Source organism: Alexandromys fortis, unplaced genomic scaffold, assembly GCF_014885135.2.
Source record: "Alexandromys fortis isolate MF-2015 unplaced genomic scaffold, M_Fortis_MF-2015_v1.1 scaffold_36, whole genome shotgun sequence".
In the NCBI taxonomy this organism is placed as follows: domain Eukaryota; kingdom Metazoa; phylum Chordata; class Mammalia; order Rodentia; family Cricetidae; genus Alexandromys; species Alexandromys fortis.
The window spans coordinates 6564167-6588422 of NW_026067915.1; the positions used below are offsets into that span (position 1 = coordinate 6564167).

The 24256-nt window shown below is 45.2% G+C and overlaps 1 protein-coding gene across 1 annotated transcript in view; it reads right to left on the reverse strand.

Annotated features, from left to right (window-relative positions):
* Nucleotides 1–24256, reverse strand: part of Col6a6 (collagen type VI alpha 6 chain) — a 135064-nt gene that overhangs the window by 43514 nt on the left and 67294 nt on the right. The window contains exons 16-24 of the mRNA XM_050139360.1: nt 21727–21771; nt 21582–21635; nt 20373–20435; nt 16323–16388; nt 14765–14818; nt 7269–7304; nt 6450–6512; nt 4670–4732; nt 652–714 (exon numbers count right to left, since the gene is read on the reverse strand). Of these exons, the coding sequence (XP_049995317.1) occupies nt 652–714; nt 4670–4732; nt 6450–6512; nt 7269–7304; nt 14765–14818; nt 16323–16388; nt 20373–20435; nt 21582–21635; nt 21727–21771 (507 nt within the window). The remainder of the gene's footprint in view (nt 1–651; nt 715–4669; nt 4733–6449; nt 6513–7268; nt 7305–14764; nt 14819–16322; nt 16389–20372; nt 20436–21581; nt 21636–21726; nt 21772–24256) is intronic.

Sequence of the window (24256 nt, forward strand, 5' to 3'; positions counted from 1 at the left end):
TTTGTCTTCCAAAGGCCTCTCGAAGCGTGAATCCTCTTTGATGTCTCCCCCAGCACAGAAATACTCCTAACCACTTTGTTTAAACCTCAATTTCCAACCTCTTTCCCCTTATCTCCCTTATGCCAGAGATGGCTGCCTTCAAGATGTTCTCAATTCTTGGGGCCTGATTTCATGCTCCATGTATCTTGCTCCTAGACTTGCTTCATTCATAAACACTAAGTTCTTGGTCCAGGCCAGGCTGTGTTTTGAGCACTAGAGATACACAGATGATCCCGCTTGTCTGTACCCAGTTTTCCAGCACAACAGAAGCCTGAGCCTATGGTTCATATGAGAAGGGAGGAACAAGAGAGGTAGGAAAGAAGGGATGGTACAGAGAGGACGGGAGAGCAGCCTTCTTCCCCTGAGAGCCCTCCGTTGGATGGGGTGTAGCCCCTCGTGCGGTTATGCTACACTGGAGTCCCTGACCTCATCCTGGTCCACACCCAGGTCCTTAGAGATCTCTGGCTCTCCAAGCATCAAGCCAGAGCTTAGGGGCAACAAGATGTGTTTTCCTTTGTGTTGAAAGGGCTCTGGCTCAGCCAGCCAGCCACAGCTCTCTCGGGTAGCACAAACTTGAACATCGGAGGGGTTGAATTAAAGAATGTGACCTACTTTATTTCCTTGGCTTCCCAAGTGGCCTTGATTCCCCGCTTGTCCTCCGGGTCCTGGAGGCCCCTGGAATGAAACAAGGATGGATGCAGATACAGCGAGACAAAGCGCAGCTTTCCCTCAACACTTTTACACATCTACAGAAAATGAAGTTCAGATGGGAGAAGACTTACGGGCTGAGCTGATCCTGCTCTGGAAAAAAAAAATATATTGCGGCTGTCAAATAAAGACTAGTAAATAAAGGAAAATTAATAAGTAACCCCGGCCAGATGTGGCCTAAATGATTACACTTCCTTGTGAGTCTGCGTCCAAGCAGAGTCTAGGTTCCCACTGTTTTGCTCAGGGAACAGATGTTGCTGAAGTGTCTAACATTTAAAAAAAAAAAAAAAGCTTCCCAAAGGGTTGGTCTTCAAAGAAGGCTTTCTACAACAGGCAAGGACTAATTTTTGTTTGTTGTTTTTTAAAGGCATATTTATCTTCATTTGCAAACAGTGAAATGTGCCTTAGAAAGCTCAGAAAGTTTCACTAAAACCAATGAACACTGTGACAAAAGTGTGTCTGTGGGCACAGGCTAAAGCTTCTGAAATGGTTTCAGAAAGTGCTAGCCAACAGCAGTGTCATCTTGGGGTCCTCAAGCAGGGCCACCACTAGGCAGCACTTACTATAAACACTTGTCAAACTAGTAAAACGATCGAGTGCATGGACCATCCAGCCTAAACCTTGCAGGATGGTGAAACCCGACTATTATGACATGTATTATATATTGTTCTATGCCATAGCCCACCTCTTTTTGGCTTGGGGAGGTGATTCAGTGGGCCAGGGTTTTTTTCACCGAGGCTGAGGACCCAAGTCCAATTCCTGGAACACACATGGTAAGAGAGAACCAGTTTCTCCAACTGGCTCTCTGGCTTTTCCATGTGGACTGTGGTGTGTACACATGTGTGCACTCTCACACAAACAGATAAAAGTATAAGCTACACTTGTTTAATTCAGCAATGTAGACACAATATTGTAGTAATAAAAATATTTATGCAGTCCTTACTATGCAAGTAATGGTTGCAAGCATTTACATCTATCAAACTATTTAATTTTCACAACATCCAATGAAGTAACTGCTACTACTATTCTTTTGCAGGAGATGTCCAGGGTTAAGTAAATTATCCAAGGTCACACAGATGTGACAGACACGCATAAACTCAGAACCAGACCCAGGCAACCTGGCTCCAGATTCGATGTCCGTGACTACTATGGCACAATCTGGGAAGACAACAGAAATCTCACTTTGTTCCCCACATTTGCACGGAACAATTCTGATCCTTCCTCCTAAGACTCTTTTCCCCTTCCCTCCCCACCTCTTTTTTTTTTGAAATATAGTTTCATGTAGCTAAAGCTTGAACTCCTAATCCTCCCGCCTCTGCTTTTTTCAAACTAGCATTTATTTGCATATATTGGTCTTTGACAATTTCAGACATGTGTAAAATAGAGTTTGATTAGTCTCATCATCCCTGCCCCTCTTTCTCCCCCCAGTCAACTCCTCTTGCTTACAAGCCCCCTTTTCCTTAGTCCCTTTTTGTTTTGTAACCCTCTGAGTTTAACCAGGGCCATTAAAAGAACCGCGAACATGAAACTATCCAGTTGAAGCCTGGTGGGTTCAACCTACCTCCCGCTTGGGTGCTGGTCCTACAGAAAAGAACCCAATGCTTGGCTACTTCTAACCTTGCTGGTGTGCATGCTACTAGCTAAGAACACATATTCAAGGAACAGTTACATCTCCAAGTACAATCAAATATTTTTTACCTGGTTTCCCACTGGATTTCCTAGCATTTGGAAATTTTAGAGAAACAAAAGATGGGACACAAAAAAGCTACAAAGGACTCTTTCATTCCTTTCAAAAACGTCTTCCCAGGCATAGTACTTGGGCTTGTTTTTTAATTGCAGACACATATTGGCTGGACTAGCACATCTCACTTATGTAGAACACCGAGTTCTGAGTAACTCAATAAGCCTCCGGTACGCCATCCATCCAGATCACGTCCCTTTCAAGATGCAAGTCCCAGGGAAAGCTTTCAAGTCTGCTGCTGCTAGAAAACACTGTTCTGTTGGAGAGTTCCTCCTGTGCCATAAAACAATACGGGACCTATGGCGATGGGTTTGCAGAGCCGATAATGAACAACGCTCCCCTCTGCGCCTGACTGTGTTTGTCTCCATGAATTTCCTCTGGAAACAGCAATCTAGAGATCCCATTCATCATGTCCCAAACACAGAAAATTCCACTTGTCTTCGAAACTGCCTTTTAACCGGCTGACAAGCAGAGTATTGCTCAAAAACCAAGCTGGGGAAGAAAGGGAGGTTTTCCAGCCAGACAAATGGAAGTGAACTAGAGAGACGTGCCTTTGACTAGCTGGCAGTGCCAAAGGCTGGATGATTTATGACTGTGCCACATCCTGCCAAAGCGAGATTAAAGGGACCCACGGATGAAGGTGTCCCACGGGGCAAATGGAAGAATTACTCCAACTAACAGTCTTGGATACCATTTTGGATCCTAGCGCAAAAGAAAGACCAAGGTCTTTGGATTTCAACTCATTTACATATCCACATCAGTATTTGATATCAACAGATGAGACATGTCTTCCTTTGTTCTTACTATTTTCTTAAATAAAAATCTCCATTGTGGTGCCAGCCAGCTGGAAATGAATTAAAGAAGTGAATGCAGAAGAGTTTTATCACCAGTTTAATTCTGCTATCAAATTAGGAAGTTTTCAGGCATTTGCAAAGAGCACTTTCATCAAAACCAGGAACAAGCCTCGTCACAGGCGGTTATTAATGTACTTTACACCACTATGTCACAGCATACAACTCTATGCAAATAGCCCCTTAAATATTCTCATGATGAGCACAGTCACTTAAACGTTGGGCCTCTGCCCAGTTTAATGGATGCAAAGTAATGCATTCCCTTGATACTGCTAATAGCAGAGGGTGGAGGTCCCAACTAGGTCTCGTTCATTCATTTACTGCTTGATTCATTACACAAATGTATTAAACTCTGCTGTGCCGGGCACTGTGGACCTAAGCTCTGGGGATGCAGCATAAGCAAGACACCAACATGGATGGAGCTTGCAACCTGCTGAAAGAGACCAAAAGATAGATACATGCTATGCTAGCCATAGACGAGGAGCTGACCACATAGGGTCTTGCTACTCAACGTGTGGTCCAGAGCTGCGGCATCAGTATCAACTGGGGACATACTCAACATACAGAACTCCAAGCCTCAGTCTAGACCCTCTGAGGACCTGCACCCTAACACACTCCCCTGGGGATTCTGAGAGCATGCTGAAACAGAAGTGTGGGTGCTGGGTAGTCGTTCCCAACTCTGGTGTTATCTGAGGAGAATTTAGAATTATCAACGCCATGTCTTCACTTTCAGAAATTCTAAGGGTTCTGAGTATAGCTCCAGGTAGTAAAATGGTTTAGTCTCCCTGGGAAATGATAATTTTTCAAAAAAAAAAAAAAACCCAAACCTTTTTTTATATGTATGCATGTGAGGGTATGTGCATGTATGCCATATGTGTGTGGGTGCCTTGAGGACCAGGAGAGGGTTTTGGATCCTCTGAAACTGGAGTTACAGGAGGTTATGAATGTGGGTTCTCTGGAAGAATTAGCAAGTCCTCTTAACCAGCAAACCAGCTCTCTAGCTCCCCCAGGAGGTGGGGTAGGGAACTCCATGTGGCTTGTGAGCAAGTGATATGATATATCCACATAGCACCCAGGAGAAATTGTTAACCTCGGCCGAGGACCAGAGACAAGGAGGTCTACCTAGAGGGGCTTTTCTGCCTCTACTAACAGTCTGTATGGCAAGCAGGGACCGGGGTACGATGCATCTGCCACTTCTCACACCCAGGTCAAACTTAACACACTTGGTGTGCAGGCAGTGTGGATTTCACCGTTAGAGAAGAACCCTACTAAAAGCATCCACCTTAAAGCCAAGGTCAAAACCAGATGCAGCTGCTGCCTCCTTACCTACCTGGGGACCTTTCATTCCCAGAAATCCTCTTTCTCCTTTCTCACCAGCCTTTCCTCTCAGGCCCTAAATACACAGAGAGAAAGTGTTATTTTCTCCCTTAGCAAGAACTTGAACAGAAAACTTGTAGGTTAAAAATCAAACACTAAGTCAAGGTGACATAGAAACTGGTCACGGAGCCAAATCATGCTGTGGCTACTGTGTAGGTCTTGGAGTTCTTCCTCATCTGCGTAGGTGCACCACAGGACAATCTGAAATTGAGGTGCTGGAGCCTGTATAGCTGAAGGAGCTAGGGCCTGGAAGAAACACCCAAAACTGAGATTTTTTAGTCTTGCCAATTGCCCTTGGCCTTCAAAATTAACTGAAAGCCATATGCTTTTTATGTGGAAAGTGTTTTTCTTAATCATGTAAATCAGGAACCAGAACCTTTCAATCCATTTCATATTCAATAACCACAACCAAGATGAGTCATAAAAAGATACATTCCATAGCAAGATGAAATTTAGATATTTCTACTTCTGGAAGATTCTATTGCCTGAGTATTATGGCTTTGGTAGGTTGCAGAGAAACTTTCTTCATGGCTGTGTTTGGTATTTTGCTCCATTTTAAATTGTGCTGTAAATAAAAAAGGTCCATAAACCGAAAGAAGGAAGGCTGGCTGTGACTCGCATAGCACGAGATAAAGGCAGTCGATTTATGGAGATGCTTCCCAGCGAGCCCAACGGCAAATGTTTCTCACTTTAAAGGAAGAGAATTGAGTGTTCCTTGGCAGGCACGTAACAGCAAATAAAGGCAATCAAACAGGGGGGAGGGGGAGAGAACAGTCTGAGGGGAAGGCTGTTTACCATGCCGAAATCGTGGCAACATGTCACAGAGTCTCTCTGATGTTTTGATGTGTTCTGCCCAACTTCCACACACAAACACCTAAAATTCCTTTATTTTTATGTACTTGCTTTAAACCCTCAAACAATCAAACCAATGGTTGTCTTGCCTAACAGTGCACATGTTTTTCATACATTCAAAACTAAGTTGAGAGAGGAAAAATACTATTTTAATGGTCTGACTTCTGGTCCTTTCCCTCCCCACCTCTTTCCTTCCATGCTGGAGACTTAATCCAGGGCCTGTACATGCTACACAGGCATGCCACACAGGCGTCCCACCGCTGAGTTACATGCCAGCCCAGCTTCTTTCTTCCTTCTCCGCAGGTGCTCCCTTCCTGTCTTACTGTTGACTTAGGCTCTGCTCTGCCCTCTCTGGCACATGTGCCTCCCTGCTCATGCAACCAGAGCAAAGTGCCAACTACGGCTTGCTCTTCGGAAAGGAAAGTTCTGGAGACAGCTCCTTGGAGGAGTGAGCTGGAGAGGACAGGCAGGGTGCCACGCTATAGATCACCCCGCTGAAACCTCCAGCTGCACTTAGAACAATTTTTTCCTTGAGCTGAGCCAATGTTTCAACACCACAGACATCCCAGATACAACGCTGAGCTCTTACAGTGCTAAACTGACCACAGTCTTCAAATTCAAGGCTCAATATTTTCCTTGGCTCAAGGACTCCTGGATTATCCTAACGATCCTGCCCAGCATGTTCATCTCTTTCCACTTCTTGACAGGGACAGAACTCGGATAAAAGAGACAAAGTTCTGTACAAATCAAGACTCATTGCTTATTTGTTTTATTGACCTAAACATACTCCCAAGCCTCTGTAATTCTGCAGGCTATATGAAGGGGTCAATCCAGGCTATAGGTTCTCCACACACAGATGCTTCTTTTTGCTCTATGCATACCTGAGGGCCCTTAAGTCCGGGTGAACCTTCAAGTCCATCTGGGCCTGTGATGCCTGGATTGCCCTGTGGTGAAAAAAAGAATCGAGCTATCAATCCATTAATGCTGTCTTTTCATGTGCAAGATTAGAAACTTCTTTTCAGTGGCAACAAAGAGTCTTTGCAAAAACTGAAGGTTTCTTTCATCCTTCAGATTGTGGAGCTTCCTTCTGGTGCAACCATGGGATGGAGGGTGGGTTTATTGTTTACCCTTCTTGTGCTTTTAATCCGAGCATGTGTGCCCTGCAAGGTTCTAGGCCACAGCTGCTCTTTCTTAAAGGGTGAGCTTTCAGGAGGCAGTGTAGGGTGTACCACCAGGGTGCACAGAGGGACGGGCACAGCTCTCCACTTGTGTTTTCAGGGCACTCAGAATATCCCGTTTGTATTCAGCTTTCAGTGTGTTCTTCGGGTGTCTATGGGGTTTTCACACAAATTCTAAGTCAGAGAGGATCCCTTATTACAAATCCAAGAAAGGTTACTTAGAGTTTGTGCTCAAAAGCCAAACAAAATGAAGCTTAACCATTGGACTAAATGGCATCTTTGATCGTTTTTATGTTTAAACATTTTTAATTGTTGAAATTTTTAAATAAAGTACCCCAATTTTCCTTTCATTTAGAATTCTTAAAATTGTAGCTAATATTTTTTAACAATTTATTCTACAACCAGTGTCATCAAAAACCAAAAGTTGAAGTCGGGAGGAGGTATTGCCATCTTTATTCTAGCTCCCATCTTGTGAGTGAGTCGCTTACCATCTGAAGTTAAGAGAAAGAAATTATCACTGACCTGTGGGCCTGTATGTCCCCTTCGGCCATGAACTGCCTAAAATGAAAGGGGAAAGATAGATATTCTTGTGTTTAGAAAAGATGCTGCAATATATGATTTAAATTAGCATTGGCTACCCCAAGGTATGGACATAAATAATTTCCACATTGTGCTTAACTCATTCAATTACCCGGCGCATTGTGAAAACAGCCAATCTGAATTTCGATGTAGGTAACTGAAATCATAGACAGCCAGAACCCAGAGATACATGGAGAACTGATCATAGCTAGCAACCCACCTCCACTAAACTTGACCAGAGCCGCTCAGTAGCTGCGAGCTGCGACACCGACCTGAATTTTAAATTCTTTCTTATTTTCCCCCAAGAATTACAAAGTAAGGCTGGAATCAGGAAGGGACCAGCCAAAGGGCAGGGTGCCAGAGGAAAAGCTGAGGATCGCCTCCAGGAACTTCACAACACTCTCAGACCAGAACTCAAAGAGCCAAACTAGCTTGATTTTTAGAGCCAAGCAATGGGATTAGCTGTCAGAAAGCATCTCAAATATTCAAAAGTGACTTGATTCATTGTATCAATAAAACACCCGATCCAAATAACATTATTAAAAAGGGAAGGGGAATTTTTACTCTGTGTAAGGTCAAAGTTCAAGGTGCATTTCCAATCCGGAGTCCACAATTCGGAAAATCAAGAGACAATCACATTTTCCTGTCTGACTTGGTCATATAGTAAGGTCTGAGCAAAACTCACATCTAGGGTTACACAACTCAACAGCCACCAGACAGCATTGTCTCACTGAAAACTCATGTGACGTGTCCTGACAGGCCAGTGTTGCTAAGTGTGTTTCAACCTATGCTGTCATCGAAGGGGCAGAGGTGTGTGCATAGGGACCTGTCCCGTTTCTCTAGGACAAGAATGAGTCATCTTCAAGGCCCCAATTCTCTGCTAGAGAAGAAAGAGAAGTCGTTTTTTAAAGGGCTGGAACGAAGGCCTAGGGTTCAAGAGCACTGGCTGCTCTTGTAGAGGACCCTGGTTCAGTTCCCAGCACCCACAGCAGGCAGTTCCAGGGGGTCAAACGTCCTCCTCTAGCATTGATGAGCAACTGCACACATGTGGTTGCTCACACATATGCTGGCACACCCACCCACCCACCCACATATATAAGTTTTTAAAGTTTAAAAAGAATCTGTTCCCTCTAGCACAATGATTTGCCCCCATTCAGTTCGATTCCCTGTCATTCAGAGACATATCCAGCAGTAGATCACTTTATTCTAAAGATATCTGCCACCCTTTGAAGGACAATTGATGGGACACAAGAGAGAATGAGCATGCGTGCAAGCTTGGGCCTCTGCCCCCCCCCCCCAATGCACACACACAAGCCCCAAATCTCTGACCGAAGGAAATCCTCACTCTGAGTATTGGGGGAGGAGGGACAGACACTACCAGCATTTACAAGGCAGAACACAGTTTATGCCTAAGGGCGGGAAGACAGTTTCAAAGACAGAGATCACATCCAGCCGCTCCCGTGGGAAAATCTCCCTAGAGGAAGAGATATCTCTGAGATTGGTTTCAGGGGATTTGTACACAGCCTGGGTAACGACTTCAAGGCAGAAAACAGGAGGGGTGGCAGATATAGGCCCAAGGACAAGTGGAGGGGCAGACTGCCGTGCTAGGGGTCTGACCGAGGTTTGTCCCCTACTACTCAGTGTGGCATAGTTATCATCCATGGTTGGAGCAGGTTTTATGGGAACATAGCTGGCTGCAGCGGAGGAGCAGAGAAGAATGCAAAAGTTACCAGTCGGTTTTAAGAGCAGCCCTCCACGTGAAGAATGTTCCTCTCTTGCCAGTGCGTGACACGTCAACATTTGCGCCTGTGTAGTAGTAGTTGGCCTTTTGTGTGTGCTCATTTGCTTACGTATGTAGGTGCACATGTGTGAGTGAATGTACACGTGGAGGCCAGAGGCTCCCGTGGCATTCCTTAGCAGTCATTTACCTTGTGTTTTGAGACAGGGTCTCTCCATTGGCCTGGAGCTCACTGATTAGGCTGGGCTGGCCAGCCAGCCAGTAGCAGGAGTCTGTTAGCCTGGCTTCTCAGTGCCGGGATTACGGGGTGCACCCCCATACCTGGCTATGTTACGCGGACTCTGTCTCAGTTCTCAGGCTTCCCTGCAAGCGCATCCCCACCTAAGCCATCTCTTCAGCTCTGCTCCCCTGTGACTTTAAGATCTCATTTTTGAAAGGGCTCAGTGACATAAATCACTATACCACAAATGTCTCTCTGGTGTCTCTGCCTCCTCCTAAGTAAAAACTGATCCCTGTCCCTGGTCATAGGGGTTTAGGCCTAATGGAGAAGACAGACTTTAATCTAACAGCTATAAAAGAGAAGGGAACAAACCTGGAAGTGGCCACCTAGCATGGTTGCTGATTTAAGCTACAAAATCATGGGAGAGGGACCTTGGCAAACAGGAGATACAGAAGGCAGACAAGGAATTGAGGAAAATGATCTTGAAGCCTTTCCCTTACATTTTCAAGTGCTTTGCGTAGGAAAGATAATCGCAGACCATCAGAAGGGTGCACTCAAAGACAGCCTGGGTTCCAGTCACAACCCAGACATCCTGACTCTATTTCACAGCAAATGTGAGTGGGCACATCAAGAGAGGAAAGTCCCCTTGGGGCAGCGGAGAAGAAAATGATGCAAGACAGAGTCCTCAATTCTACGGTCCCCCTGGCCTGGCTTTCTGGGTACCTATGAGAACCCCGTTTTCTGTATAGGCATGACTGATTCTGGACAAGGAGTCTGGACAAAGAAGCAAGCAACATATTAATGGCAGACACCCCACGAATTCTGAATCTTACTGGCAGGCTCATCCCCAATGATGCTGCCCTGGAGTACTCTGGGAGGCCTGTAAAGAGGTTCCCAGGAGGATGAATGGAGAAAGCACAACCAAAGCAATCTGGACCAAACTGGAATGAAAGGCTGCTTTGGTGGAGGCCACAGTTGCTTCTCATTACCCCTGGCAGAGGATCTGTTCTCTTCCTCAGCAGTCTGGTTCAGACACAGCCACCCCTCCCATTTCCCACCAGTGCCCGGGGCTGTGCTTCCTGGCCGCGGTCCTCCCTCCCTGCCCTTGGACCAGGCTAGTATCTTGGCCTCGCTCTGATATCATCTTGTTCATTCAATAGGCCTGCCTCCTTTCCCATCAGTGGCCTTCAAGTAGAAGAGGGCTTTCTCTCTTCCTCTTTCTTTCCAGGAAGCAGTTAGCAAAGTCTGGGGACATTTCTTGTTGGGTGTGCTGCTGGCACCCAGGGAACACAGGTCAAGGGAGAAATTTACATCTTCCCATGCATAATGTAGCCCTTCACCACAAGCGATGCTTCAAATAAATGCCAGCATGCTGGAGTGGAGAGACTTTGCTATGGTTTACCCCCTGGTTCTGACTTCCTGCAGAGAACTCTAGTACTCAGCGAGTTACCGGTTCATTGTTGGTGTTCAATGTTTGCCAAGTGAAGAGAGATGGCCTTGGAGCAGCAGGCCTCCATTTCCCTGCACGCCACCCCCACCTCCATTACTGGGTACCCTCCAGTCACTTACTTGCCACATTTCCCACCTCTGGCCACCCTTCAATCACTGCCCCACCCTCCACTGCTGGTCATCCTCCAATCACTTGCCATGTTCCCCACTACTGGCCACTAGTCCATCACTTACTTGTCAAACCCTGCCCCTGCCACTAATGGCCACCCTACAATCACTTGCCAATTCAGCAGGATTTTATTGTACTAAGGGTTCTTCAATGTTCTCCATCTTCATCTAGATGCATCTAGACCCATTTTGTGGGTATATGAAGCGCTAGCAATGGAACTGCAAGCTTTGGCCATATTAGACAGGCACTTGGCCACAGAGTTTCACCCTCCGCCCAGTTTCTATAAAACAATATTTTTATTGTTTTATAAACAACAGATTTTTTTCTTTAAAGAAGAATAACTTCATTGCAATTATAAAAGTAATAAGCCCTTATGAATGCTGATCAAACAAAAATGTTAAAATCACTCCAAATCCCCCATGCAGCAGGGGTCAGAGAGAGGACTCAGAGGTTGGAGCATTTGCTGCTCATGCAGAGACCCAGATTCGGTTCCCAGCACCCACATGGTAGCTCACCACCCTCTATAACTCCAGTTCAGGAGATCTGATCTGACCCGCTCTTCTCACCGCTGAGGGCAGCAGGCCAAGGTACACATACATTCCTACAGGTAAAGCTTTTAAACATTTTTAAAATGCCTAGAAAAGAGAAATAATCATTAGCTTTTGATAGCCATGATTCCTGATTTTCCTGACAGAATTCTTCAACAGTGGCACTTTTATTGAAAAGGGGACCATGTGATTATGCTGTTTTAAAATTTCAGTATTGGGCTGGAGAGTTGGGCCAGCACTGGCTGCTCTCCCAGAGGACTCAGGTGCAGTGCTCAGCACCCACATGGCGGCTCATGACCATCTCTATTTAGCTCTCCTTCTATCTGCTCTCTGCTGCCCTCCACAGGCAGACATACAGACGCACACTTGTATACATAAAAAATAAAACAACCAACAAGAACAATAAAATAAATCGAAAAAATGTTAAGTATTACATCTACTTTAACTGGAAGAGTGGAAATAAGAGCTTGGAGCCTGATGACAACATTTCTGCTCTGCAGTAGATTTGCCGCTTCCTTCTTGTTATTGCTTTGTTCCCCAAGCTCTTCCAGGGGACATCTTTCATGCTCTATTGTCCTAGCAATTCTTTTTTGTTGTTGTTTGTTTTTGTATTTTGTTTTCTGAGACATAGTTTTTCTGAGAGCCCTGGCTGTCCTGGATCTTGTTCTGTAGACCATGTTGGCCTTGAACTCAAGAGAGTACTGGAATTAGAGGTGTGTGCCACCACTGCCCTGGCTCTCCTGGCAATTCTTTAAGCTTTTATTCAGAACAAAACTGTGGGTTTCATTTCTTTCAGACTTGAACTATTTGCCAGAGTTCCACTTTCCCCTTGAGTAACTCCTCTTCAAATGGGGGAGGGGCTAATTTGTCTTTTGGGCGTGATCCCCTTTCATTAGCCATCTAATTCATCAACATCAAAGATTAGCCATCTTTAGGACCCCTGTGGACTGAAGCCCCTGGAGAGATGTAGTGGGACTTGGAGACACTGACTTTGGGGCTAAGGGAATTCCTGCTTTTACATCTTCCTCTATCTTTAAGCACTTAGGAAGATCTTAGACTCACATGAAGCCCCCAAAGGTAGCAGTTTGCCTGCATCATAATCTCCACTGACTTCCTGTCTCCTCGCTCTTTGCAGCCGTCCTGGCCTCAGCTTCTGGTTTCCTTGTTCCTTCTGCCTCCTCTGCTCCCTGGAATGTATGGGGCTGACCCCTGCTCCTCTCAGAATCAACAATGAAAATCTGCAGAGCTGTGTTCATCAGCTCTTTCTGGGTGGTGACTGTCACCTTGAGAGAAACCTGACCTGGCTTCAGAGCTGAGTGGCTGTGGATGGCTTTCCTCCCTACAGTCCAGGTGCAGAACTAGCTGGGCAGTGTTAGTCCTTGTCTCTGGCTTGAAGACGGGGTCACGGTTTGTGTGTTGTGATTTTGCTGAGTTGCACAAAAGAGGACTAGTTGAGGCACCCTTGGTTTGTCAGTTGTCAAAACTCCTGCTTTGACTCCTGCATGTCACAGAGACATCTATCTCCAAAGTGGTGGTTCTCCTCCTCAGAAGCTGTGCAGTTTGGTGTGGCCTCTGGAGGCCACAAAACAGTAAATATACATCCCCTCACACCAGGATTTCCTGGGTGATATTCTTAGCAATGAAAATAGTTTGCAGGGGGATGGAAGCCTTCAAGGATGCCCTTCCAGAAAGCCAAGCAGGGAGGACGAACTCCCTCATCTGCATATGCATGAAAGAAAGCAACATTAGCAAATTGGATTCCTAGCAATCACACTCTGTATGTTTTGAATGTAATCTCCGTCCTTTCATTTCCTAGCCTTGTGAAGAACATGGGTGTGCTTCCAGAGGCAAAAATCCTTTCCTGATGGGGGATAAGAGCTGGTTTCATCAACTGCATCTGCCCAGAAAACACAATGTATCATAAGCGCCATCCACTCAACCAGTGTCCCATTTGTGCCCAATTTGAAGACATTATGTATTTCGAGGGGTCGGGTGAGGGAATTCAAAGGAGGCTGGATAGCTAAACAAAGAATGAGAAAGAAAATGCTGCAAAATGAGACAAAATTGGTCTAATTTAGACTCTAATGCAGGTGTGGAAGCGAATTCCATTAAATAATCTCTTATTGGATAAAGGCTTTCTGTTTGGAATCTTTGTGCACTTTTCTAAGCAGTCATGCAAAGAGCATTTTAAAGCGCAGATTTAAACAAAACCAATAAAATAAACTAAAAGCAAATTAATATCCCTCCCCCCCACACAAAGAGTTCCACAGTGTGCTGCCTGGCTTTTGTCACCTTGACACTAATCTAGACAAATCTGGGAAGAGGGAATTTTAATTGAGCAAATGCCTCCCTAAGACTGGCCTGCAGGCACATCTGTGGGGTTTTGTCTTGATTTGTGATTGGTGTAGGAGGGCCCAGCTCACTGTGGGTGGTGCTACCGCTGGACAGGTGATGTTCAGTTGTATAAGAAAGCAGGCTGAGCGAGCCAAGAGGAGCAAGCCAGTAAGCAGCATGCCTCCATGACTTCTGCTTCAATCCTGCCTTGAGCACCTGCGCTGACTTGCCTCCGTGACAGAGTGTGACCTGAGAGCTGTAAGCTGAAACACACCCTCTCCCTCCCCAAGCTGCTTTGGGGGTTCTATCTCAGCATCAGAATCCCTAAGCCATCCAACAACCTAGTCTCTAACTCTTGGTTACCCATCCCTCTCTTCATCTCTTTTTTGCTAACTGTTTTGTTATTTCTATTCTTTTTAATTTCTGAGAATTCCATGTGAGTACATTATATTTAACATAATTCCTACCCTTCCATCACCCCTTACCCCAAGACATGACAGGGATGTCACACCCTCTCAAATCTCAACATTCTGTTGCCCTGCATGTTGACAATAGCAGTAGACCCGTCAAAGCAGATGAAGAACTTCAGGCTGTCAATCAATGGCTGCCGAGAAAGGAAGAATGGGCTTTCTTCCCAGTTTTCTTAGCAGACATAAAATTTGGCAGACACTGGAGCTTGGACATCAAGAAACAACACTGGCAACATCAGTTAACTCATCAAGTAGGCCAAACATTGGCCACTTTCCCTGATTGGCCACTCATTGGTTTTCTTTGTGTGGCAATCTTTCCCTGTGTACAATTTCCCCTGTAGCCAGCACTTTCTTATCCAAGCTCCAGGGACTTTACTAGGCCAGCCCCATCCTGAGATAGCATCCCTGACCCAGTGACCATCCCACTGACTCCCCACAGTCAGCCACTGTCATCACAACTCAAGCTATGGGACCCCAGGTCTAGAAGTTTCTTTCCTTGAAGAGCTCTTACCGTCCTTCTTCTGGAGCCTGGTGTCCCAGGAGAGCCTAGCCAGCCTCTTCTACCCTGTCAGAGGAACAAAAGGATGTGTGATCGCAACATCCCATCACTGGTGGGGTTCTGATTTAACACCTGTTCATGTACCAGAAGGACTCATTCCAGGGACGGGGTCATCTTTCCCTGAAGTGTGAAACTATTTTTCAATGGTCTTAAGTCACATCTCTGTGTGTGTCATGGGGTACAACTCCGACGCCATGGTTTCAGGCACCAACTGCTCATTGACAGTAATTCATGTTGAGACACAACTCATACCACCCCACTCAGTCACCTAGCACGGCATGAATATGGCTGGGAGACGCTGCTTGTTGAGGTTTTTGTGCATGTGTGGGTGTGTATGATGCATTTATGCGGAGTGCGTACATATATTTGGGTGCGTGTGGAGGTCCAGATGTTGACAGAGTGTCTTTCTCAATTGCCTTCCACTTTATTTGTTAGACAGGGTCTCTAACTGGAGCTGAAGTTCACAGATTCAGCGGTACCATCTGGTCAAAGTGCCCAGGATCTTCTTGCTCAGTGCTAGGATTACAGGCATATGCCACAACATCTACCTTTTTAAGTGGGTGCTGGGGATTTGAACTCAAATCCTCCTGCTTTCACATGAAGCACTTAGCCAAGTGAGCCATCTTCCCAGACCCCAGTTGGGATTTCTACCTTTGGCTGCTTTTTTGCCTATCCTGTATAGAATAACACCTTCCCAGGAATAAAGCCTCAATATCCCCCACAGTTCCTTACGCCAACCCCACGCAAAAGTCTGGAATAATTTGTTAGCCAAGAAAACACAAAAGTAGACTGTTTACTATATTCTGCAAGGGAGAAAAAAAGTCAAGGTTTCCATAGAGTGGAGCCCTGGGTACAAAGTGGACCATGGACAAAGCCCGAGAAAAAAGACAGCACCACCAACTCCTTCCTACCACACCGGGCTCCTTCCCTACTAGGACTTCTCAAGGGGGCCTGCTCATTAAGAGGAACCAGACACCCATTAGCCACATCGCTTTTTAAATCCTAAATAATAAGATAAGGGATTAAATTGTGATCTGCGAGACTGCAGTACAATCCCTAGAGATTTGCCTTGGGGGAGGGGCCACCCACGCCAGCTCTTTCCATCACAGGCTAAGGGGGCGTGTCTTCCTAGCATGTGTGTCCCCGGGATACTGGGAAGGCCATCAACTTTGCTAGCCCTTTAACAACACTCTTTCTATTAAATCGACTAGTCCTTCCTATTAAGCCGGAGCTTAGATGTTGGTGTTCATGAAGGCCTCATGGTGTGGCTTAGGGCAGCCAGTCATCCCAAATTTAGAAGTTGATAAACAATGTTTTTAATGTATCACAGCAAGAAATAAGCAGGAATGAAAGGTTTTTTTTCTTCCTACAATATTTTTTTCTGTATTAAGTATATTCTTAGTCCCAACTCCTCCCCAGGTGTTCTCTATTCTACGACTAAGGCCTTGAGTCTCTCAGCCTCTACAGAACCTCATGCAGCAAGCTGACTACCAAATGCCCACATAATTACTTGTCTTCCACGGTCTCCTTTCAAGCCCTTGGGTCCTTGTATGTCATTATCAAGTCCAGGAATCCCCTACAAAGGAGAAAATAAAGAAAAAATGAACAGAATTTTAATGGATTGCAAATTCATCAAAGAGAGCAGAAATGGGCGGAAGTGACAAGTGGCTTACAAGCATTTGATTTGCCTCCTTGGCTTGTTATGAGCAGACCCAGAGTGGATACCCAAGGTGGACACATGAGAGAAAGCAAGACCTCACCACAGAGGGCATGACCAAGGGAAGCAAGGAGGCAGAGCTGTGTCCTACCCTAGGGCTGGAATCAGGCCCATCTCTTAGCTTTTCCATGAGTTCTAGTCAAATCTGCACCTGAGGACTGGTAGGCTTACCGTCTTCTCTTGGGAGAGTTAAATTGTTTGTGATGTGTTCATCCCATTCACACACACACACACTCTGACCCATGCTGAAGACCACACGCCTGCCACACTGGATAAGGAATAACAGTTGCCAGGGAAGGGAGACACTGGGGGAGCTGCCAAGGAACCCTAGGGATGTGGATTTGGTTGAGTCTCCCTCTCTTGTTGGGTTGGCCCTCCAGTGATGCAGCTGCTCCCGAGGCACCCATTCTCCTGTAAATAACCCCTCTCATGTTCCCATAAGAAACTCCAATAAACTCACTGGATCACTAGGCTAGACTCGGGTGCAATCATTTCCTTGATCTGTCATCTGGGTGGGCAGATGTTTGTTGGTGTTTCTCCAGGGAAGGTCTCAGAACACCCAATATTCATCCCAACATTCCAGCAGCAACTTGCTGGAAATAGCACCATTGTGGGACACCATCCTTAGCAGGCAAAAACCATAGTTTTCTAACTTGGGGTGCAGGGACCACAGTCGAACTGTATGCGCTTGGTGCTGAGACCATCCATTGAGCCAGTCAAGTTAATCGATGTTCCAATAAGCCTAGAAGGAACAGCAATGATGCAGCCCCGCTGAGGGCCAGCTGCAGGGCTGCTCTGCTGACTGCGCCTGAGATTACCTCCAATCAATCAATAAGTAATTTGCGATCACCAACAGGGATGAGGCACTGTTCCAGACACTTAGCAAGCCTCTATTAAAAAGTAGTGTTTAGACCGGGATGTAAGTAGCTTATAAGCTAATAGGGAGAAAGAGAGGACTCTGGATTTATGACATGATTGCTATTACTAAAATGTGTTCGCACGTTTTATATAATCCCCTACCCTACCAAACCAGGATCACTTTCTACATTTTCATTTCCTCCTCAAGCTGAAATACGTGTCTCTTAAGTCACCAAACACGGACATGCCTAAATCAAACAACTGGAAAGCGGTATTCTGGGGAGGAAGATCAGGAGAAGGAAGATCACGGCGGGATTTATCTATTCACTTATTTATCTTGAGACAAGTCCTCTGGCAGAGCCTTGGCTGGTCTGGAAACTCTCTACGTAGACCAGGATAGCCTTGAAGTCTGCCTGTCTCTGCTTTCCCAGTGCTGGGAATAAATGAGCATGCAAACACACCCTGCTCAAGTCTAGAACTTTATTCCACTGAGCACACGAGGCCCTTAATTTGAAGGATAACATATAAAGAATTGCACACCAGCAGTTCAGAACAGAGTCTCCTACCTCTGTGCACAGGTGAGTTGTTCTGCCAGTGTGAGCATAAAGTAATCTCTCTATAATCTATTCAGCTAGAACTAAGAGCCCCATTTAATACAAATTTATGATCAAACACGGGCTTTTAGTAATGATACATTGCCAGGCAATGAACTTACCAGTCTCTGTAGACCAGAGAAATGATTTGGCTCAGATTTCTCCTGGTATTATATGAAATTTTAAAAAGTTATTGTTAAAGCTGGGTGAGGACACACCTGTAATCATACTACTTGGGAGGTAGAGGCAAGAGGATTCAGTACTGGTTCAAGGAAGGCCAGCCTTAAACAAACAAAATAAAGCTATGTAATTAAAATGGGAAATTCTAAAATCTTGTTTAGATTCTTTTTTTTTTCCACCAGGAATTTGTATTACTTGTGCATGTATTCCTGAGAAAAATATGATCATATCTGTCTTCCATTTATTCTGTCAATATTGCTTTTCCTGAATTTTCCTGAAATAGCTATCCACTAAAACCACACACACAAAAGCCCAGAGAATTGTTTGAAATTTGTACTACAGATTTCGAAGCAGGTGAGAGAGGACTGTCAAACATTGAGGCCTAAGGTCAGTGCGACTGACAGCGTGCCCCAGAGGCTCTGGAGAGATGATGCCAGCCGTCTTGAAGTCATCCAGTGCTGCTTTCAGAATTAAAGATCTCTTCGGTGTTCAGTTTCTTTAGAAGGAGAAAACAACCATGTGGGGTGCATGCGTGGAGGTCAGGGAACAACTGTTTAAGTCAGTTCTCTGCTCCCACCTTCATGCGGTTCTAAGGACTGAACCTGGGTCATCATTTTTGGATAGCAAGTGCCTTTACCCACTGAGGCATCTAGCCCACCTGATTTGCAAAGTGAGCTGGAGAGATGGTTCAGTGGTTAAGAGCACTGCTTGCTCTTTCAAAGGTCCTGATTTCAATTCCCAGGAACCACATGGTGGCTCACAACTATCTGTAATGAGATCTGGTGCCTTTTTGAGGAAGAGACCTAGCCTCATCAACTTAGACCATTGTAGGCAGAGACTGCTCATTCATTTCCTGACCACCCAGACCCAAATAATAACAAAGAAATTATATTAATTACAATATTGTTTGGCCAATAGCTTATGCATACTTCTAGTTAACACTTACATCTTAAATTAACCCATTCCTATTATTTTATATTTTATCATGAAGAGCTCATGATAAGGTTTTGGACATCTGTCTTCTTTGGAAGCTACATGGTGTCTCTCTGACTCTGCCTTTTTTTTCTCCTCTATTTCTGCTTGGAATTTCCTCCTTGCTCTATTCTGCACTGCCATAGGCCCAAAGCAGCTTCTTTATTAACCAATGGTAATAAAATATATTCATAGCATACAGAGGGGAATCCCACATCAAACTATGAAAGCCAATATGGACAAAAATTAAAAAAAAATTTATAGTCACACAGTCAGTGGCAGACAATTAAGAGGACATCTGATAAAAACCAATGGAAATTGTGTGTCAATACCTCAAATGAGCATGACGTCATCGTATCCAGATGACTGATACATCCATGCATTAGCACCATCGTTTCTTGCTTAACCATTTGTGAAATGACACCCCTGTTGTTTCCTAAAGCTACATGGCAGACCTTGAAGTTATCTGAAATTGTCAGGAGATGTCAAGGAAAAATTCCTGTTTTTAAAAGCTTTATTATTTTTATTTATTTGTGTGCAAATGTGCATACTGTGTGGGCACTTGTGTGCCATCACATATGTGTGGCAGCCAGGGGACAGTTTGCTGCAGTCATCTCTCTCCATCTACCAGTGTGTCCCAGGACTGAACTTGGGGCCTCAGACTTGATGACAAGAGCCTTTACCCACTCAGCCATCTCCTACCAGCCCTTCTGCTTCATAAATAGTTATTTTCAATGCATGCCTCACACTCAGTTTTGACACATAGTGCACCAAATAGCCAAGAGGATATCCGGCAAATGTCCCATCAATGCCCAGGTGCCCACACCCTTCAGCATCTTTTAAAACAGGTTTTTATAAACTGTGGGGTTTCTAATCAATACGTGGTTCGCTGACCTTGCTCATGTGGTGGGAGAGGAGCTCACTACAAGATTTTTGATAAATGTGTGGGAACTGTAAAGATTATGCTCATGTCCATAATACATGTGACCATCCAGAAATTCTATTCCTAAACTATATACTTGATATAATGTGTAAACCAAAGGACATGCAAAAGAATCTACATTGCAATAATTTAACATCTCCACTCAGGACTTCAAGGCTGTAAGCTCAGGAGTATGTCTATGGTACGTTAAAATGGAACACCTTCCCTTCATGGAAGGGACCCCTAATTATGATACGAAGCCCATGCAGCCCACCCAACCCTCACAGCCCATACAGATCTCACAGCCCCCACACTTACTGGATCTCCTCGCAGGCCCTTTGCTCCACGGTCACCAGCAGCCCCTCTCTTGCCTGGACTTCCCTGGAATTAATACAGACCAGAACAAGAACAAGATGGGAGGCTTTTAATAAACTTAATAAGCATAAAGGACTTAGATCCTCTCTGGTTTGGATAATTAAATATTTTTCCACTGAGGTTGTTTCTAATCTGGAAAACGGACCAAAAATAAGCAATTTGGCATCAAATGAGCAACTCAGTGCTGACCTCCGTTATTTACTGCACTCGTGAACTCTGTGCTCGAATACCTTGCTTGTCACTGTTCTACAAAGGATTTTTAAAAATATTTTGTTTTAATGAGGCAGCAGAGACTCGCAGTTCACGTCAGTTGCCCAGGGATATCTCGCAACAGCTGAAAAGTGGGCTTTCAGATCAACTGCTCACACCATGAAGACTCAGCAGAGCCTGGGGGTGGCTGTCCCCGTGTCCCAGAAGGAAAGGAGTACCGTGGACTCTCTTCAGCTGCCTCACGCCACAGACCCCAGTCAATATCTCCCCCATGTTCTTAATGTGTTTCTTCTGTGACCCCAATACTTTTTTTCCTCCTTGAATCTGGTTCTTTCTTACATAACTGTGAATGAATATCCCATCATAGTGGACAAGATACTCTGTCCGTGTGTTTGGGGGTGGCAGTTGTGCTGTTTTGCTTATACAGGGGCTCACTATGTAGCCTTGGCTGGCTTGGAACTCACTATGCAGACCAAGTTGGCCCCAAACTGCTACCTGACTCTGCCTCTTGAGGATGCTGGGACCAAAGGTATATGCCACCATGCCTGGCCCTTCCCCCGTGGTGAGTGCTGTCTCACTCCACAGGTATCAAGGCAAAGGGAAGGCGTGTTGCCATAAGAGACATAAGACCTCAAGACACCACAGGAGCCCTTGTTTGTTTCTTGTTGCCCTCTACAAAAATGGTATAGCCCATGTGCTAAGAATCACATATTCACCATATAGACCTGAGTCAAGGTTAGTCACGTTCAACCATGAATAGCAAAACCCAACAGACACATGAGAAATCAATGTTTACTGTCATATGTGATCAGGTTTCACGATTACTTGTCTCTAAACAAGCCTGGAGACAGAGCCAGTAGACATGCCTATGGCAGTTTTACTTTATAAACCTTCTTTTCGCCTCGAGTGCAGGGTTCTAGTTTCTGAGTCTCGAATCCCTACCTGAGATCCCTCATCACCCTTTTCTCCTCTTCTTCCAGGAATCCCACTGTCACCCTAAAAGATGGAGAAGGAAAGGCTCAAATTCTCATTTTCTCTGCGGGAGCCTGAGGAGGAGGGCACCTGGGGTAGATGGCAACCATGGTACCTGCTCTCCATTCAATCCGGCAATGCCATTCTCCCCGACTTCTCCCTGCGAAGACAGATGTGGTTAGAATATAGTGCATATCTGCCAGATGCCAAGCAAAAGCAGCCTCAAGGGTTCTGTGCTGAGCATCGGCCTCCTCGAGAGGGGATGCTGGGGACTGTCAAAGGTGGCTTTCAGTGATGTAAACTGTCCTAATAAACAGAGCCTGCAAAGAGAGGCAGAAGCAAAACATAAATCAAGACAACTTTGGGTCAGAAAGGCAAATGTCAATGAAATGGTGGATGACAAATGCTAGAAGGGATGCAGGGAAAATAGAACCCTCATCCACTGCCAGAGGGATTGCAACCTGGTGCAGCTACTATGAAAATCCACATGGAAAATTATCATAAAGCTAAAAATAAGCCCGCCATATAACCCAGCTGTACCACTCCCTAGTCTATGCCCAAAGGACTCAGCATCATCCTCCACAGATACTTGTTCAGCTCTGTGATTGCTCTTTTCACAATAGCTAGGCAATGGAAGCAACCTAAATGTCCTTCAGCCAATGGATTAGTTAGGAAACTGTGGTGCAGATGCACTACGGAATACTATTTGTCTGTAACGAAAAAGGAAGTCATGAACTGTGCCGGTAAATGGATGGGACTAGAAGAAGTCACACTGAGTGAGGTAACCCAGATCCAGAAAGGCAAATGCTACGTGTTTGCTCTCACCGGAGCTCCTCCATCCAAATCTTCACATGTGAGCACACAGCCTGGAGTAACTGCAGAAACCAGGAATGTGAAACAGAACCATTGCCAGGATAGGGAGGTTGGGGAGCAATAGAGAGGGCAATAGCTGGGTAGAAGCCATCTGATTAGGGACATGGGAAAGTGCTCCTCAGGGAGGAGGAGGGAAGGGGAGGGAGGGGGAAGGAAGGGGAGGGAGGGAGGAGGAGGAAGATATGGAAGAAGGTGGGAGGAGGGTGATGAGGAATAGCAGAACTCAAGTGACCTGAGGGGGGAAATGGAAAAGGGGGGCTCTTTAGGGAGGGGGCAGGAGGAAGGACTGAAGGAGGGAAGTGGGTAAAATAGCAATAAGGATGTCTGATAAATCTATAATGAGTCATTATCTACTTAAAACCCTATACGTAAATTCAGCATATAAATACATATATACAGTTTAGTGAACTTTTCTTATCTGGGCTGACAATGCTTCCTCTAACAGCCAAAGACCACCTTAAAAAAAAAAAAAAAACAATAGCAGACCCGAGAGGCCCTCCTTTGGATTGTTGGCCAGGGCTGTCTAAACAACTCCCAAAACATACAGCCTATTGTTCTTACCCTTGTTCATTTACCTGCCCCAGAGAGGTGGCAGGTAAGTTCCTATTGCTGAAGACACCATGCACTTCAGATCCAGACCCCAGACCCCTGGAACCGGAACTGACCTGGATGCCTCCTCCCTGAAGACCAAGTTGCATGGTATCAGAAGACATCATGCAAGCTTCCAAAGAAGGGAGGCAGCTGGTCATCCTTCCCAGCTATAAATGCCTATGAACCATAATGACCAGCATGGCACAATAACCACAGGGTACAGTGTGTCACGTCCACCTTGACAGTAACCAACCACTCTCTAACTGGGCTTAATAACTGCTCGGCAAGAGCGAAAACATGGTACTCGAAACCTAGCCAACCACTCAGTGCTAGTGAAGTCATGGATCTTGGAAGGGAGCCTACAACCATTTAGTCAAACCAGCATACTCCCTAACAACAACCTAAACATTTGTCCTTATACCACAGATAAGTGTAGTCCTAACCCTTCCCTCACATCAATGAAACTTCTCCCTGCAGCGGACAGAAGCCACTACAGAGAGCCACAGTCAATCAAAAGGCAGAGTTTTTGAGCATAGTCCTAATGGATACATCTACAAAACACCACTGCCCTCAAGGCCCAGGAACATTGTGGGAGAGGATGAAGAAAGATCGTAAGAGCTAGGAGATCAGGGAGCTTGCTGTGAGACTGTCTCCTCATAGTGCCAGAAGCTACTCTCCTAAAACCTCACCAATATGACTACCTAAACATGAACTAAACAAGGGCAGCAACAATAAAAATGTCAAGGTGGAGGGGAAAGGCCCAAATCCTACACAAAGAACTGCAGTCAACTAAGGGATGCTGAGCAGGAGAAAGAGTCTTCCCCAGGGAAGAGCACAGCAATCGATCGGCTATCCAACACCAAATGGCCAGCCTGAAAACGTATGTATGAGTAACATATAGAGGAAGCAGGTTGCTTTTATATGCATGTGCATATATGCATGCAATAACAGATAGTGGGGAAACTAACTGTTTCCATGAATTTGAAAGGGAAAAAGGAGGGGTATGAGAGGGTTTGGAAGGAGAGGGAAGATAGAAATATTGGAATTATAATCTCAAAAATTAAAAAAAGAAAACTTAGATGAAATGGTCGGTACCAAAAGAAAGGAAGAAAAGAAAGAAAAGTAGGAAGAAAAGAGAGAGAGAGAGAGAGAGAGAGAGAGAGAGAGAGAGAGAGAGAGAG